The 17,753-nt window shown below is 36.9% G+C and overlaps 2 protein-coding genes across 3 annotated transcripts; one reads left to right on the plus strand and one right to left on the minus strand.

Moving 5' to 3' along the window:
* The first annotated feature begins 3,470 nt into the window (after positions 1–3,470).
* LOC125241254 lies at positions 3,471–10,888 on the plus strand. Its single transcript, XM_048149635.1, has 5 exons — positions 3,471–4,907; positions 5,245–5,393; positions 6,254–6,487; positions 8,140–8,378; positions 9,660–10,888. Exons 1-5 carry the CDS (start codon positions 4,289–4,291, stop codon positions 9,730–9,732), a joined length of 1,314 nt encoding a protein of 437 aa, XP_048005592.1. The 5' UTR covers positions 3,471–4,288; the 3' UTR covers positions 9,733–10,888.
* A 4,113-nt stretch (positions 10,889–15,001) lies between these two features.
* Positions 15,002–16,653, minus strand: LOC125241255. 2 transcript variants are annotated; one of them, XM_048149637.1, is made up of 2 exons: positions 15,450–16,653; positions 15,002–15,128 (listed from the first exon to the last, which is right to left on the minus strand). In XM_048149637.1, the coding sequence occupies exons 1-2, from the start codon at positions 16,548–16,550 to the stop codon at positions 15,072–15,074; spliced, it is 1,158 nt and encodes a 385-aa protein (XP_048005594.1). In that variant the 5' UTR covers positions 16,551–16,653; the 3' UTR covers positions 15,002–15,071. The 2 variants fall into 2 exon arrangements, with proteins under 2 accessions (XP_048005594.1, XP_048005593.1); XM_048149636.1 differs by having other exon boundaries at positions 15,446–16,653.
* Between the last annotated feature and the right edge of the window lie 1,100 nt (positions 16,654–17,753).

Consider the following 17,753-nt stretch of genomic DNA (forward strand, 5'->3'; position numbering starts at 1 on the left):
GGTGGCTACTTACTTGGTACTTTTTATTCATGGTGAGCCAATTTTAATGATTATAAACGCATAAATGGTAAGTAACGTGAGAGTAACAATGCGATGCCTTGTATTTTTAGGTATTTAAAAAACTGTGAACAAACCGTCAAATACTTGTTTATCAGGTAACGTTTGGTTCCTGTCAAAGTTTTCGTATTTAAAAATAATTGAGCTCACTACTATAGTCCGTTCCATTCCAAAAGCATATACCTACTTTCGCTTAATTTTACCAAATACACATGTACAATTAGACAAGACGAGTGTAAGTACAAGTTTATAATGGGTCGGTAAATATACTAGTATTTTACTAATCGATGACCAGCTTGACCGTGCAGGATTGTCACTACCATCTTGAAGCATTGTGCTGAGCTTGGGCCAAAGTATACCAATTTCGGCTATTGTTCAAAAAAATATATTTTTTTTGTGTTTTCGACCTGACACCTATATAAAGTTCAATCTAACGATTAGCACTTGTGAAAGAATGGAGTGTTTATTTATATTTTTTGAAAGTATTTTTTCATAAATTTATATTTTGATTATGTTTTTATTTCCGCTACCCAACGGTTGACTGGTAGAGATCGCTCTTTAGCGATAAGACCGCCTGTTGTCTGCCTCTATTTATAATTATTTGTTTTGTCTCCACTGTATCTTTTGCTGAGGTGTGCCAATAAAGAGTATCCTATTTATCTATCTATCTATATATGTATTGCAGTTTGGAGTGAGCAGCATCTTCAGCCGTGACGCCGAGCTGTCAGGAGTGTCTTCAGCGGAGGGACTCTTCGTGCAGGAGTTGGTGCAACACGTCGCGGTTCGCGTCGACAACACCGACACGTCTGCGACACAACTCTCAGGTACTTGTTACATCGTACTTGCCTAGACGTCTAGTTGGAAAGTAATGGCAAATGTATGAAGAGATCACCCGATATTGTAGGGCATTTTCGCGAAAAAAGTAAAAAATGTTTTTTTTTTCCGAAATAGGTAAATATAATGTTTTTCTTACGCAGAATCACAAGCCCTTTTCACAAGTCCTATTCGTTACTATTTTTCAAACCCAGCGGTTATAAAGTGGAAAGTATGCAAAATAATAGAACATTTTGAGACTACTTTTTTGTCTCTCGTTTTTTTTTATCCTAGATCGAAAGGGCTCGTGATTCTGAGTAGGAAAAACATAAAATGTACCTACCTTAAAAAATTTTTTGTTGGTGATTCTTCTCGCGAAAATGCCCAGAAAGTACTAGAAACATCAGTGCACTAACTTTTTTTTCGCACCATTTTCTCTATTGTGTCATACAGTAAATTTCCAAGCTTACTACTTATAGTCAATGTTTGAAGGATTATACAAAAAAAAAGTTCATAATTAAGCGTTTAATTTACAGCATCCAACGCGGTTCAAGAGTCCCTCAAGAACATCCCATTGTCCAGCATCAAAGAGCCCCGCCGCTTCAGCGTCGACCGACCGTTCATGTTCTTCATCATCGACCGCCTCGACAACTTGGTCGTCATCGCTGGAAAAGTCATTGACCCAGAAGCACCAACGCCGTTCGAAATTTAAACAACTTATATTATTTTAAGAAACAAAAGACTTAATTTTTAGGGTTCCGTAGTCAACTAGGAACCCTTATAGTTTCGCCATGTCTGTCTGTCCGTCCGTCCGTCCGTCCGTCCGTCCGTCCGCGGATAATCTCAGTAACTGTAAGTACTAGAAAGCTGAAATTTGGTACCAATATGTATATCAATCACGCCAACAAAGTGCAAAAATAAAAAATGGAAAAAAATGTTTTATTAGGGTAGCCCCCCTACATGTAAAGTGGGGGCTGATTTTTTTTTCATTCCAACTCTAACGTGTGATATATTGTTGGATAGGTATTTAAAAATGAATAAGGGTTTACTAACATCGTTTTTTGATAATACTAAAATTTTCGGAAATAATCGCTCCTAAAGGAAAAAAAAAGTGCGTCCCCCCCCTCTAACTTTTGAACCATATGTTTAAAAAATATGAAAAAAATCACAAAAGTAGAACTTTATAAAGACTTTCTAGGAAAATTGTTTTGAACTTGATAGGTTCAGTAGTTTTTTAAAAAATACGGAAAACTACGGAACCCTACACTGAGCGTGGCCCGACACGCTCTTGGCCGCTTTTTATGACTATTTTCAAGTTCGATTCAGGAGTAAGCCGTTAGTCAATTGTTTGTTTATAAAACCTTTTTCTCTATTTGGAACATGATTATGTTTCGCTGTGAATTTAATGTACTGTAATTGTCTTTAATTTTAAATCTACAACAAAGCAAACCAGAAGCATTTGATAATTGAAAGTACACAGCGTAGGTTTAAGTAATTAGATTAAGATTAAGATTATTTATTTTAGTGGCAGTTGTGATCGTGATTAAGATTATATTTATTTTTATTGAAATACAGTTTAGTTTTTATGCGCCTAACTACCCGTCCCAGTTTTTAATAAAAATAAATACCTTATTCAACAAACAGAGCTTTAAATGGCATCATACATTATTATATATTCTTATTTATTTTAGATAATTATATTAGCAAGAATTTTGTTTGCATATTTTCATTGGATTATGACATTTATGACTTATAAACATTCATTTTTTATTACTTAGGTACTTATACTTATATTTGTATTCCATGTGTTAGAACTAGAACCATGTTACATAAAATAAAATACATACATACATACATCTTGGACCTAATATTTACGGACGACCTAATATTATACGGACGTAACGCTCAATACTAGCAAAAAACTGTGATTCATATATTAGACGAGATTGTAACGCTCAATACAAGCGTACACCCGTAAGGGACAGATATAGAATAATGGAGCGAATTTAAGAATCACTTTAAAAATGGCTGACAGTTTACCATAAACAACCTACGTAATTTGGGCGGATAATAAGCTTGACAAGTCACGTCCTTATTGTTTGCCACAAACTCGTTTGTGGCAGCGGCGAAAAAGTGAAACTATGACAAAGACAAAAAATAACATTTTGCTCTCTGTCACTCTTATTATAATTTGTATGTGACCATCTCGTTCGGTAGTGGTATTATTATTTGGCTGTCTAGTCTATAGTATCCTTTGTTTAAGGATTCTATCATCCACATTGACAGCTCTGTCTATGAGCTCATCCACTAATCTCCTGTCAGTCGGATCGAGGCGCCCGTGGCGAAAATATCTAAAGAAAAATAAGAAAATATGCCTACATGCGTTGTCAAACTTTGTAAAAATGACACCTATCGAAAGAAAAAAAATACGGAGTAACTTTTCATGCGTAAATTAATACGTTATCAAGTTATTATACGTAAAATCACAATATTCATTAATGTTCATAATCATAAACCAACAAATTGCAAAACAAGAATGTGACCAGTATTTTTTTAAATAGTGTTTGCACACGGTGCACAGAGTCATTATTATTTGTTAAAAACAAGATATTTCTAAGTTTCAAGTGAAATAATTAATTTATGATAAATTAAATGAAGAATTGATTTTCTTTTGACCTGAATTATAATTATTTTGATTTTAAATCGTGTTTGCATATCGCTAACCGTCTGCCATTGCTGGCTTGAAGGTTCCGCCACCAAGCCATAAAATAGAATTAAATAAAATCCGCCATTGTAGGGTCACAGCCGGTCTTCAGTGAGGCTCTCTCTGTTTCTATTACTACTCTATGACATACATAAAAACGCCTGTATCCCATAAGGGGTAGGCAGAGCGCATGCAACTACTAAAGCGTCAGTGCCACTTTTGGCAAATAAGGAGTTGAAAGAAAACGAAACTGTGATAGTACAAATTAATTATGCCTATTATGAACATTACATTTTATAATGAAATGCCCTTTTATTTAAAAAATAAACTGGTCAAATCACAACTTCAAATAAACGAAGTTTGCCGCATTATTATTTAGAAATGTAACATTTAAGTTATTAAAATAATCTTTCATTAGGTATTTAATACATTATTTGACGCTTGACATTATACCTACAGTGATCTACTCAAGATGTACAAATTAGTTTTGTGAGAGAAAAGACGGTAGACGATACCCGATGTGAAGAGACTGACGAGTTTTATGAAGCTACCCGACATAAATCATCTTCAGTTTAAACACGGCGAATAACGGTCACGCTGGCCGTGACTCGTGCCTGCAGGTTATAGTGCAATAACATTTATAAAACAAGAATAAGATAACCAAACAACAAGTGTTCATAGAAGCTGTGTAAGGTGATTTCACTGAAGTCGAATATGGATAAATACCAAGACAAAGAAAATGTAAAAGCGAAAACAAGGATTCCTTTACCATTGCCACCCCTGCCAGCTCTGCCAAACCACTTGCTTAAAAAAATAAGCGAGAGACCCCCATTGAATACATTAGCTGGCCCTAATGGACTCAGTCAAAATGTGCCCTCTAGTTTGCTTTGCGTGGCTGGACCAAGCAATGCAAAAAACAAAAGCATCGTGGATAGACTGAAAAGTCCTTTTCAAATTGACACAAAATTCGTAACAATGCAACGGGGATGTGAATATTTGGACTTTAATTACCAAGATGATAAGCGAAGAGTTTCAGAGCCAACTGTCATTACTGTTAGCAGTGATGAGGAAAATGAATCAAATGAAAAGGAAATATATTTCACTGATAAAGACAGCCTTGCTAATAAGAGGCGGATGTCAGCAAGCACTCCGGCCCTTAACACATTAGTTCCAGCCAGGGTGAAGAATATCAAGCGAAGCTTAAAGAGACCTCATAGTAGGGAACTGCAAGGGTTAACGCCGCTGGAAAATCGGGAAAAGGTGGATGATAGAGTGAAACGGAGACTGAATTTCAATCAGACAGTTAAAGAGAGGATGCAGACACCTGATTTATGTACGTAGCATAACCTAATCACAAAATTAATATTAAAAAAAAAAAACCCCGACCGCGATATAGTGGACCGATTTCCATGAGACATGGCTAAGAACACTCCCGACTAATTCAGCTTTCAAACAAAAAAAACTAAATCTAAATCGGTTTATCCGTTTGGGAGCTACGATGTCACAGACAGAAACACACACAGACAGACAGACAGACACGTCAAATGTATAACACCCCGTCGTTTTTGCGTCGGGGGTTAAAAATGATTAATAACAATTTTTTTTAAACTTTTTCCTATTTAGATCATTTGGATTTCTATTAAAATCATATTGTGTTATTTTATTTACAGCACTGAAATCATACATGGCTAATATGGACAGAGATTACGCAGGTGAAATTCTATCATATCTTCTACAAGCCGAGAGGAAAACAGCGGCGCTCCCGCGGGTGAAGAGTGAGACGAGAGCTGGCGTTATCATCTGGCTGATGAAAATAAATGTATGTGTCATATAATTTCCTATCTAAATACAATGAGCCCGATAGGGACATGTTATAAACCTAAATATGTAAATGCAATGTACTAAGAAAACGTGACCAGCACCGGTAGCATGGTCGCGCGATAGACGATAAAATATCAGGCCGTCCCTATCGCACTATTAGTAAGTGCGATAGGGACGGCCAGATGTTTTATCATTTATCGCGCGACCATAATTGCCTGCCAGGGTACGTAGCCGAATGACACAAACGCTCACGAAACGGTCACGAAACGAAACACTCGTAGATATCTATCTCTATCGCTCTTGCGTATGGGCGCGACAGATCCAGACTACCTTTAGCGGCGTTTCGTTTTCGTTTTGCGTCGCAGAAATGCCATTCGGCTACGGCAAGTGGGCAGGCCTCCAGTTGGCCGCGGCTGTAAACGAACCAGCGTCCATTGCTATCGCGGTGCTGATTCAGATTTACACATCTTGTGATGGTTTTGATTTCGATCTTGGTGATTATGATTAGTGTAATATGGATTGAATTATTTGCTCCAAAATCAAGATTAACGCTAAACACCAAAATGATCTTCAAGGTCTTAATAAAGCTATATTATAATGTTGTCTTCGGTTACCGCGATAGTTACTCATGAAATAAAACTATGGAAACGGATTTAAAGGTCGGGATGAATTTTAAATTCATTATACGCGATTTAATCCGTTTCCATAGTTTTATTTCTATATCAAATGATTAAATTAGATATTTGATAAATAATCCATTTTGTAGTTAAAACTACGAACCTATTATTGTTTGACGAGTAACTAAGTTCGAGTTTACTTCCATAATGATATTGTCATTGACAATCGAATTCAACCTAGGGCGTAGACGGCAACCCAGCCACCATTCAAACTGCGGTGTGGTACCTGGACGCCGTGCTGGCCACCGGCAACGTGACGCTAGAGAATATGCAGCTAGTGGCCACAGCAGCGTACTGGATAGCGACCAAGCACCACGGCCCGCTGACTCCTGCGTCCAAGCTTGTCAAATACGCCAACCATGCCTTTACGCACCAGAGGCTGTTGGAAGCGGAGAAAGTAATATTGGCTAGATTGGTATGTACCTATACTACATATATACTTCTGAAAAACAGAACCCTTATAGGACCAGTTTCTTGATCATGGGCATAAGACGCTGGAGAACATACAACTGATTCTCGCGGCGGCCTACTGGATTGTGACCAAGCCCCACGGGCCGCTGACTCCTGCGTCCAAGCTTGTCAAATACGCCAACCACAGAACTAAATCTTGATATAGTTCTGTGACGCCAACCATGCCTTTACGCACCAGAGGCTACTGGAAGCGGAGAAAGTCATATTGGCTAGATTGGTATGTATCCTGATTTTTTAGGGTTCCGTAGTCAACTAGGAACCCTTATAGTTTCGCCATGTCTGTCTGTCCGTCCGTCCGTCCGTCCGTCCGCGGATAATCTCAGTAACCGTTAGCACTAGAAAGCTGAAATTTGGTACCAATATGTATATCAATCACGCCAACAAAGTGCAAAAATAAAAAATGGGAAATTTTTGTTTATTAGGGTACCCCCCCTACATGCAAAGTGGGGGCTGATATTTTTTTTCATTCCAACCCCAACGTGTGATATATTGTTGGATAGGTATTTAAAAATGAATAAGGGTTTACTAAAATCATTTTTTGATAATGTTAATACTTTCGGAAATAATCGTTCTTAAAGGAAAAAAAAGTGCGTCCCCCCCCCTCTAACTTTTGAACCATATGTTTAAAAAATATGAAAAAAATCACCAAAGTAGAACTTTGTAAAGACTTTCTAGGAAAATTGTTTTGAACTTGATAGGTTCAGTAGTTTTTGAGAAAAATACGAAAAACTACGGAACCCTACACTGAGCGTGGCCCGACACGCTCTTGGCCGGTTTTTTTATGAGTTCCGTGAAGTTTGTTTGATCAGTGTTCTGAAAAGGTTGCAAGTTAAAATCTGTTTTTGTTAATGGATTTTAATTTTTCAAATAATACAAAAAAAAACCGGCCAAGAGCGTGTCGGGCCACGCTCAGTGTAGGGTTCCGTAGTTTTCCGTATTTTTTTCAAAAACTACTGAACCTATCAAGTTCAAAACAATTTTCCTAGAAAGTCTTTATAAAGTTCTACTTTTGTGGTTTTTTTCATATTTTTTAAACATATGGTTCAAAAGTTAGAGGGGGGGGACGCACTTTTTTTTCCTTTAGGAGAGATTATTTCTAAAACTATTAATATTATCAAAAAACGATCTTAGTAAACCCTTATTCATTTTTAAATACCTATCCAACAATATATCACACGTTGGGATTGGAATGAAAAAAAAAATCAGCCCCCACTTTATATGTAGGGGGAGTACCCTCATAAAACATTTTTTTCCATTTTTTATTTTTGCACTTTGTTGGCGTGATTGATATACATATTGGTACCAAATTTCAGCTTTCTAGTGCTAACGGTTACTGAGATTATCCGCGGACGGACGGACGGACGGACGGACGGACGGACGGACGGACGGACGGACGGACGGACGGACGGACGGACGGACGGACAGACAGACATGGCGAAACTATAAGGGTTCCTAGTTGACTACGGAACCCTAAAAATACCTTTCTCACTGACGTAATGCACTAAACCCTGATCCGTCCTTAACACAACATCAACAAACGTCACCTTATTTTATCAGTTTATTATAGTTATAAAATGTACTCTTTGTTTTGTACAGAAATTTCCTCTCCTACCAGTAGTGCCCCAAGACTACATCTGGTACTTCGCGTGGAGGTGCAACCATGAGCGGCCCGGCGAGATCGAGGTGGCCACCACGTTCCTCTGCCTCTGCGGGCTGATGGTGAACAAGAGCCTCTGCTCGGAGTACCCGTCCGTCGTGGCCGCAGCTTCCGTGAGGAATGCACTGTTGTTGCTGAAGAAGAAGGAGCTGATACCGAGACTACAGAAATGTCCAGCGTAAGTGGAAATTCATATTTTTCTATCATGATCACCTTAAACTATAATCTGGCACATACGAGATACCAAAATAATTATGGATCGGTCTAAAATGATTAAATTAATGATTATTTAAAACAGTGAGTAGGTATTCATGGAAGAATATATACAGCTGTTAAACCATTTGAACTCAACATGGTAGGGAATCCCCTTGTTGATGTTGGAGGGGATCCCCTTAAGGCTGCTTTCAAAAAAAACGTCAAAAGAATGTAAAATTGATAGTTTTAGTCGGTGAAATACTACACTTTCCGTTATCCAATAGATTTATTTAATTCAAGTTCCAGTTAGAGCATCTTATTATCTTGATTTTTATAAGACTGGATTTTTGAAAACTAACTCACTAAATTAATTATGAATTTTTCTCTAATGCACGTTTAGAAAAACGCACGTATAGAGCTGAATCAGTCGATCTTATTTGTAAAATTTGGACAATTTTGAATATTAAAACGGGTAAATTTATAATTCGTATATCCTGTACCACAATCATTTCAGACTAGATTTTTATTTTAAGTTTTTTAAAAAGAGTAAACTAGCCTAAGGCGAATTCAATTTTTTTCAGAAATTACCTAAAATTAAGTGACAATTTCTTTAAAAATCTACATCACATCGAAGTAAGTTTTATACTAAATTAATCTGCAACGTTTACTTAAATTGCTGTTATGCCTTAGTGATTATAAATTGCTATTATTGATTTTTGCCAATTTTTTGAAAACGAGCCTTCACCGGTACAATTATTACCACTTTTGGACATTTTCTCATATTTTGTTAGACCAAGTAGAAAAAGTCCTATAATGTGATATATATTTATAAACTACTCGCAAATCCCTTTAATTTGATACCACACACGGTATGATCAAGCGCTCGGTTGCGATTTCACTATTTTTAACACGAAAGCCCTCTTAAATGACGAGGGCTTCACTTTACGCATTATCGCCGAAAAAGGAAATTTAATGTGTGTTTATCAGCGTTTCGCCTCACTGTGGCAACCTTTAAAGTTTATGTAAATTGTTGATACTATAAATTATTTGAATATTTGTAGGGTGCTAAATCTAGGATTTTAATTTAATTTTATAAGACTCGGTTGAGTTGGCTGAAAGTAGTCGCTCAAGACCGTAACATAAAGTGAATTGTTCTGAGAGCCCTATGTCCCTATAAAGGATAACAGAAATGTATCATCATGAGGGTACCTACCAGTAAAGTTGTAGCAATTGTCTTATTCGTCTATTTTTCCTTTGGTTTTAGATACGTAGCAGCCAAAAAAAGGCCGCGAACTTATCGCACATATGTGCCATCCTCCGCCACGCGGTGCGCGTAGTGGGCGCAAAGAACTACAGCTACAAGTTCATATTCGAGCAGTACGGAATGCCGCCCAAGTATATCGCGCAGACCATCGTGAGCTCGGCCAACGAGCTCGCTGTCATGGACACTATGAATACCGCTGTCATATTTTGAAGGGTTCACCGGGTGGGCCCTGTAACAAAAGCCAAAAATTTTGCTGTAGGCTCCTTAAACTGACCAACATTTGTTCAGCGACTTTCAAAAATGTTGAAGTGTTAATTTATATTATTTTCATACAAAATAAATATTATCTTCACGTAATTACGCCATTATTGTTGTCATTGTCGTTGTCTGTCACGCTTTAGACAAAATTAGTAATACATTACCTCTTAGTAAAAACTTTCTTAAGGGTAATAAAATCAAAATACACGTTATTTTTAAAAGTCGCAGAACAAATGTTGGTCTGTGGAGTATACTAGTAGGCTACAGTTATTTTTCTTGCTTTTGTTTCTAAATGGTTATTCAATTAATGTTAATTAGTTTGTTTTTAATTAGTCATTCTCGGTAGGTAGTAATTTAATTCAAACATTTTGCTAAATTAATTAATTCGTTGTTTGGTGAAAAAATATACTTATTGTTTTTTCATTGTTCAAAATCATTCTACACAACATATTTAAAAATGATGTAATATTTAAATATAAAACTCGTAATGCATAGATCCGCATAGTTACTAGTATAGTTGTAATTTTATTATAGGGTGTTTAAATGTGACGTAATTACGTATTGCACAGTTGGACTTTGATTGATTAGCAACTAATTAATGACGTATTAAATTAGTTTATTATATGTATGAAATTAAATTATATATGTGACTTTATTTGTTATTGTATCTTGAATAATTGTTACATTGCCGTTAAAGAGATGCTCACAGTTGCTAGTTGTTTTGAAAAGTAGACATTAATAATGAGCTTAATTGTAAATATGTATTAGCCTAATCTGACTTTAATATTAACCATACTTAACTTTCACAAAAAAACCATGCATTTTAATTCTATGACTAATCATGATAAAATTTATAAAACTCTGACATTCTTAATACACGACACTAGATGTAACATACTTAATAGTAATTGATCAAACCGATTTCAATGTTTTTTAACTTTAATTAAGAGGATATTGAGGGTTATCTGACTTATAAAATAAATCATTTTTAGGGTTCCGTACCTCAAAGAGGAAAAACGGAACCCTTATAGGATCACTCGCGTGTCTGTCTGTCCCTCTGTCACAGCCGATTTCTCCGAAACTACTGGACCGATTTACTTGAAATTTGGCACACGTATGTAAATCTGTGGCCCAAAGACGGACATGTAATTTAATTAAATGAAATTTAATCCCAGGGGTCACTTTTGGGGGGTAAAATTGAAAATATAAAATCAAAGTTATTAAAACTATATTGTGTTACATATCAAATGAAAGAGCGTTTTATCAGCATCTGAAATATATTTTTTTTATATTTTTTGTTTTGGTAATTTAGAAGTAATTTAAGAAAATAAGCAAAAAATGACCATTCCCCCCCCTTATCTCCGAAACTACTTAGCGTAAAATTTTCAAAAAAATACACGAGATAGCCCTCTCCCTGTAGATTACAGGAAAACCTATTAGAAATCTACAGTCAAGCGTAAGTCGGACTTAAGAGAAAAAACTCAGATTACGAATTTCACTCACTGCCGCTGCAAGTAGTTACTAAACGTCTTAAAATTGTGTAAGAGAGTTGGACAGGTATAAAGAAATTCATTTCTGTCTTTTTCTTTTTAGAACTTGTTCAATTTTTTTTTCATTTGTACAAAATGACTTAAGTTCCTACTAAAAAGGAGGCGCTTAAGACCGTTTATAAATTGACTGATCAAAATTTTATTCAAATCGGTCCAAAAACAGGTGTCTGTTGACGAAAACATAGAATTTGTGCCACCGAAAGCCCAAATCTGAAGTCCATTTTGCTCTATCTCTTATCGTTTCCGAGATATATACGTAAAGTTTTGAAAGTGCGAAACGTTAACTTTGCCATCATAGTCGTTCAGGCGCTCATGAGTTCTTTGTATGGAAAAGTCGAAAACCGACTCGCACTTGACCAATGTTCATAGAACGTTGTGGTTTTTTTTATTAGCAAAAATGACTTAAGCGCCTTCAGAAGTGCAGGTGCTTAAGGCCGTTTGTAAGTTAAAGTTAGCTGTGATGGCTCAACGAAGAAAGAAGATTTCAATATCCTACTTATACATATTTCATTAATTTAACTATACAGTTTTTATTTATTACTCAAGCCAAGCGTTACGTTAGCTATTGCTATTGAAAGGAAAACTTGTGTATGAACCTTGAAACAAATTATGGGACGCGTCTGACGGACGCGGCTGACGACCGCGACTGATAAGCCGATGGCTTGCGTGGGCGACGGTCGCGCGACGGCGATGCGACGCATACGAAATCAAACCTTATCGATATGGAAGTGGAAGAAGACGATGCGATGAGACGTGACGCAAGACACGGCGTAAGTGTGCACAGTCATGGGGTCTCATCCGGAACATCGTATAATTAATGTCAAATCAAAATCATAGATGGCGCTACGTGCCACGATTAGCCATTATGACCTATTTATTCAATAAATTTAAAGGTCTCAAAGGTATTATTTTAGTCTCATGCATTAAGAATATCATTAATTTAATACACAAATCCACACAAACACGAATTCAATGCAATATTTTTCAAAATTCGAATCTAAAATTTATTACACGACTGAATACAACATCAGCAAACTCGCATTGAACGTTATTGAGTCGTCTAAGTATTATTACCTCTCGTCACTAGATGGAGTGACTGTGCATAACGTACGTGATATAATTAGAATAGCCACTTGAGTGCGGGCTAGTCATGCGCTCAAAAAACCAGTGTAAGAGCGCTCTCCGGAACCATGATCTTCTTACGCGTCTGGACGGCACATTTTAGACTGGTTACGTAGCCGTATTCAACTCGTGTGCACTCCGTAACCACATGGTATAGTTAATGAAACTTATGAATGAATGGCGTTGTTGGTAAAACGAAAAGCAATATGTGAAGCCTGGCGTCCACTAAGCGATTCGTCACTAATGCACGCACTTTCATAACAAATTCAGAAGGCGAATTAACCCTTAAGAGGATACGATACCGAAGCATGAATTCAAACACGCGCACGCACACAACCGCGTCCGCCGCCGGCGCAAGTAGCTACTCGCGATCGAGCGCTCTCTATATTTCTCTAGTTTCGGACTTCTGCAGGGTTAGCACATGATTGCCGCGAGAGTATGTCGCCGCGAGATAGACTACCCGTCCTTATGTCATTAATACAGTTAGAAGAAGACGCGTCATCTATCTCGCGGCGACATACTCTCGCGGCAATCATGTGCTAGGCCTACTGATGCGACCGAGCGGCACCGCCCCCGACTGCGCGATGGCAATAAACACAAAAATCACAAATTTGAATTCGTGCTTGCCTACCTTATCGTGTTAGTTCTTCATTATTAATAAATCATTTTAATTGTTGAATGTTGATTAGAACTGTTATCTGGGACATTTTTATTTTTGTCAAAGTTGTACGTCCACCCGACTTTTTTTGAATTTTTTTTGCGTGGATACGTGTAAGTTTAATTTGGATAGTAAGCACCACAATGAAATTAATAATTAAATTAAAGATTTTAAAAGGATATTATTTACTTTTATTGATCACTCGTAGGACTGTATGACGGCGATGAGACTTGAAATCGCGATTTTTTTTAAACTTGCCAGTTAAAAAGGTAAATAGCCACGTGCTAATATACTTCCTCCCCCCCCCCCTCCTCCCTCCCACCTTGCACTCATAAAATGTCATTCAATTTTGGATTAAAAGTAAAGGCGTAAAGCAGAAGCAAACACATTCATTCATAAACATTACAGAGATTATTTTACCGTGACAAAAAAGCACACGGCTGACCCTTAGTACTTACCTACGATAGGCGTTTACCATAGCCATATACACCTATCGTACTTCTGAACACCATACCTATGGCAGCAGATTTAGGAATTCCAATGAATTCTAAAAACAGAATTAGCTGTTGTCATTCCCCAGAAACGGTTACACTGCCAATCCCTTCTGACGTAGTTTCGAAAAAATATAAAATTGGATACAAGATAATACGAAACAACAAGGAAACATGAAACCGGCTAAGAGGAAAATCCACAACGTAAACCTGATTGGTAGTGGAAGCTAAGTTGATAATGCGATATTAACGTCACTGTGCCATAGAAACAAGCACCTTGCAGACATTACAGTAAATTCCATTTTAAAGACTTTACCAGTATGACGCACTCGTCGGAATTAATTATCTTGTTTATAGTCCATCCCGAGATCTCATAGAGACCGGTCATGTAGCGCACAGTGACATAGCCAAATAAATAATCTATCAATTTAAAAGTCAATGTAATTATTGATAATAAAATTTAAGTGTCTACATATTGAGACAGTGAAAACTAGAAAAATAACAGTGTACAAACAACATGAGGCTTCAGAGTAAGTAGAACCGGTTTAGGTTATGTTGAACTTTTGTAAGGTGTAGGTCGGGTAAAGGCAACATTGCTAATGTGAAACCAGAAAACTGGAGAAGATGCGAAGAACATGTCATCAAGGAAGAGAAGAAAATGAAAGAGTTAGACAACAAGATTGACGATTTGGCCGACAGAATAATAATAAATGTGACAGAATCATCTTCATCTTCATCCTCATCGTCGTCATCGCCCTCGCCAGAATAAAATAACGTATATATAAAGTATTGCGTTTTACTTAAAAATATACATATGTTTTCACTATTAAACACATAGAATTGAACGACATATTTTTTTTCATATTTTTTTATTATTTAGATCATTTTAATTTTATTTCTATTGCTTTTTTATATTTCTCTGTCTTTCATCAAAATTTAGTGTGGTACCTATAAATATTACTGAATCAACTACCATCTAGCATAAAAAAATACATAAATATAACAATCATCATCTCATACGTAGAAACGGAAGCTCGAAATAGTATTTTATGCAACTGGTGGTTAAAAGAGGTCAAAAAAGGTGAGTGGCGTGGGTAACAATTTGAGGCGAAGCCGAAAATTGTTAATAAAGACGCCACGAGCATTTTTTGACTCAGTTAAACACCGTTGCATACAATACTTTTTCTACGACCAAGCACTTATTTTGAAAGAAAATTATAAATTCAACAAATACCTACTTTCAGTCATCTTAGTTCACTTCACTTCACTTCACTTTTTAGTCTATGGCTACCGCGCAGTTAAGCACAATTCTGCCAAAAACGAGTATCGAACTTCACACGGCATGAGGATAGAAAATAAACATAGAGCAAAAAGATAGACTGGGTAATACCTGCAGAACAATATAAGAAAATGACAAACAAAAATTACTTATTCTAAACAAACATTCTTTTGATTATTATATTATTATAATTTAATACAAAAACAAACATTTATGTTCAACACTAAGTAAAAAAGGTGCCTTTTAAAGGACAATATTGTTTTTTGACATAAATTTACTTATAGCATACACCACTTTATTATTACTAGTTAGGTACAACAATGAAGACATATTAGTAGGTAAAGGTACATTAATATTTGGAAGGTAGGAATAAAGATCAGGAGATTTGTTGTTTAGCGGACAGTTAAAGAAAATATGATCAATATTACCAACTTCAGTACCACAGTCGCATATAGGAGAATCTTTCATTTTAAAACTATGTAATTGCTCGGACGAACAAACACGACCTAATCTGAGTCTAATAATAATGCTAGTGTGTCTTTTAGAAAGAGATCTATTTTTGAAAAACCATGGACGGGATGGGATAGATGGCTGAATTTCAGAAAAGAAGCATTTCTTAGCACGGGTCCATCGGGTAGCCCATTTTTTCTTCATGAACTCGAAGGGGATGTTCAGGATATCAGGCGAATATATTTTAAAAAAGGAATCATCCCCATCAAGAACAGCTTCTTTGGCGGCTATGTCCGCCTTCTCATTACCTACTATGCCCGAGTGACTAGGGATCCAAACAAATACTATCTCTAAGCCAGCAGAATGGCATTCAAAAATTTTGTTTTTTAGTTGACAAATAAGATAGCTACGTGCGAAATTCTTGAAAGGGCGTAACATAATAGACTGAATTGCACTGAGACAGTCAGAAAAAATTACGCATTTTGGCAACTTATGGACAAAGATATATTCTAGAGCTTTTAAGAGGGCCAAGCATTCACCAGAAAATACTGACGCTTCAGGAGGAAGTTTAAATTTTGCTAAGATATCCGAGTTTGATATGAGAAAAGCTGCCCCTACACAACCCTGATCCGATAATTTAGATGCATCAGTAAAAAAGAGCCGATGACCTGAATAGTATGAGTGAACAAACTTAGAGAAAGTCGAATTAGCAGAAGGAGACCCTTTATCTATGCCAATATTAGTTACGACTTTGGGTACATGCGTAAGAGCCTCGAAAGGAACAGAATAAATAGGTAGAGTAGAAGATTTCATAATAGGGGGTTTAAGAGCTGCTATTTTCACTAGACTATTAACCAAATTGGGTTGATCTTTATTACGCCAGTATGCTTTGCTTGACCCATATAATTGAAGAAGACGCAGTTTTGGGAGAAGAGGATGAGAAGATAGTGCAGAGATACCAAATAAAAAGCGGTCTGCAAGAAGTTGCCGTCTTAAATCCAACGGAGGATCCACACATTCAACCTGGATAGCTCTGTTTGGGGAAGGCTTCATGGCACCCGTAACAATTCTGAGAGCCCTCATTTGAATACGTTCTAGCACAGTGAGAGCTGATTTATTACAGGGTTCGAATATAAAAGTACCAAAATCTAAAAGGCTGCGGATTAAAGCGTTATATAACAATTTTTGAGAATATGGGTGAGCTCCCCACCAAGCACCTGATAGGGCCTTAAGAATGTTAATATTCCTTTCGCATTTTTTAGCTATATAAGAAAGATGAGAAGAGCCCACAAATCTCCGATCAAAGAACACTCCAAGAAATTTAACAGAATCTACTAAGGGGATAGGCTCCTCATTAAAAACAAAACGACAGGCTGGAGTAATCAGACTTCTAGAGAACACAATGGCCGAACTTTTAGCTGAAGATAAGGAGAGGCCATGCATATTTAACCATGAACCTAATGATACTAAAGCCCCATTAACCATTTCCACAGCACGAAGTGGACTTTTATCTGAGCAGTAGAGGACTACATCATCTGCATATTGTAACAATCTGCAAGCCCAATTTACCGACTTATCAAGGTCAAACGAATAAATATTAAAAAGAATCGGGCTCAGGACTGAGCCCTGAGGTAGGCCTTTCCATGTGTGACGTACAGCCTTAACTTCACCCTGCCATCTCACGTTGATAATTCTGAACATCAGCAAATTACAAATAAAATTGACTACCTTAGGAGAGATATTCAGTTGGGACAATTTATCTCTAAGTACAGATAGAAGAACATTATCATACGCGGATGAGATGTCAAGAAAAACTGCAGCCATAGACTCACCCCTAGAGAATGATAACCGAATGTCAGTAGATAATATACTGTGACTATCAGTGATACTTTTTCCCTTCCTAAAACCAAACTGGAAACGAGGAAGAATACCTCGACTTTCCAAAACCAATCCAGACGGTTTTTCAACAGATGCTCCATAATCTTACAAAGAGTGGACGAAAGGGCAATAGGGCGGTAAGATGAACCAAGATTGGAGTCCTTGCCGGGTTTAGGAATCGGGATGACAAATTGTTCCTTCCAGGAGTCGGGGACAAGTCCAGAGCTAAAGAAGGTGTTAATAAGATCTAAGTAATAAGAGACAGCCGTCATACTAGATCTGGTTAAAAAGGAATATGAGAGACCATCGGGGCCGGGAGAAGAATCAGAAAGGGAGTCCATGACAAGTTGTAATTCGGAAAGATGAAAAGGAGAAGATAAGAAGTCATCATAATTAGGGAGTTCAGTA

The sequence above is a fragment of the Leguminivora glycinivorella genome, chromosome Z (genome assembly GCF_023078275.1).
Source record: "Leguminivora glycinivorella isolate SPB_JAAS2020 chromosome Z, LegGlyc_1.1, whole genome shotgun sequence".
In the NCBI taxonomy this organism is placed as follows: domain Eukaryota; kingdom Metazoa; phylum Arthropoda; class Insecta; order Lepidoptera; family Tortricidae; genus Leguminivora; species Leguminivora glycinivorella.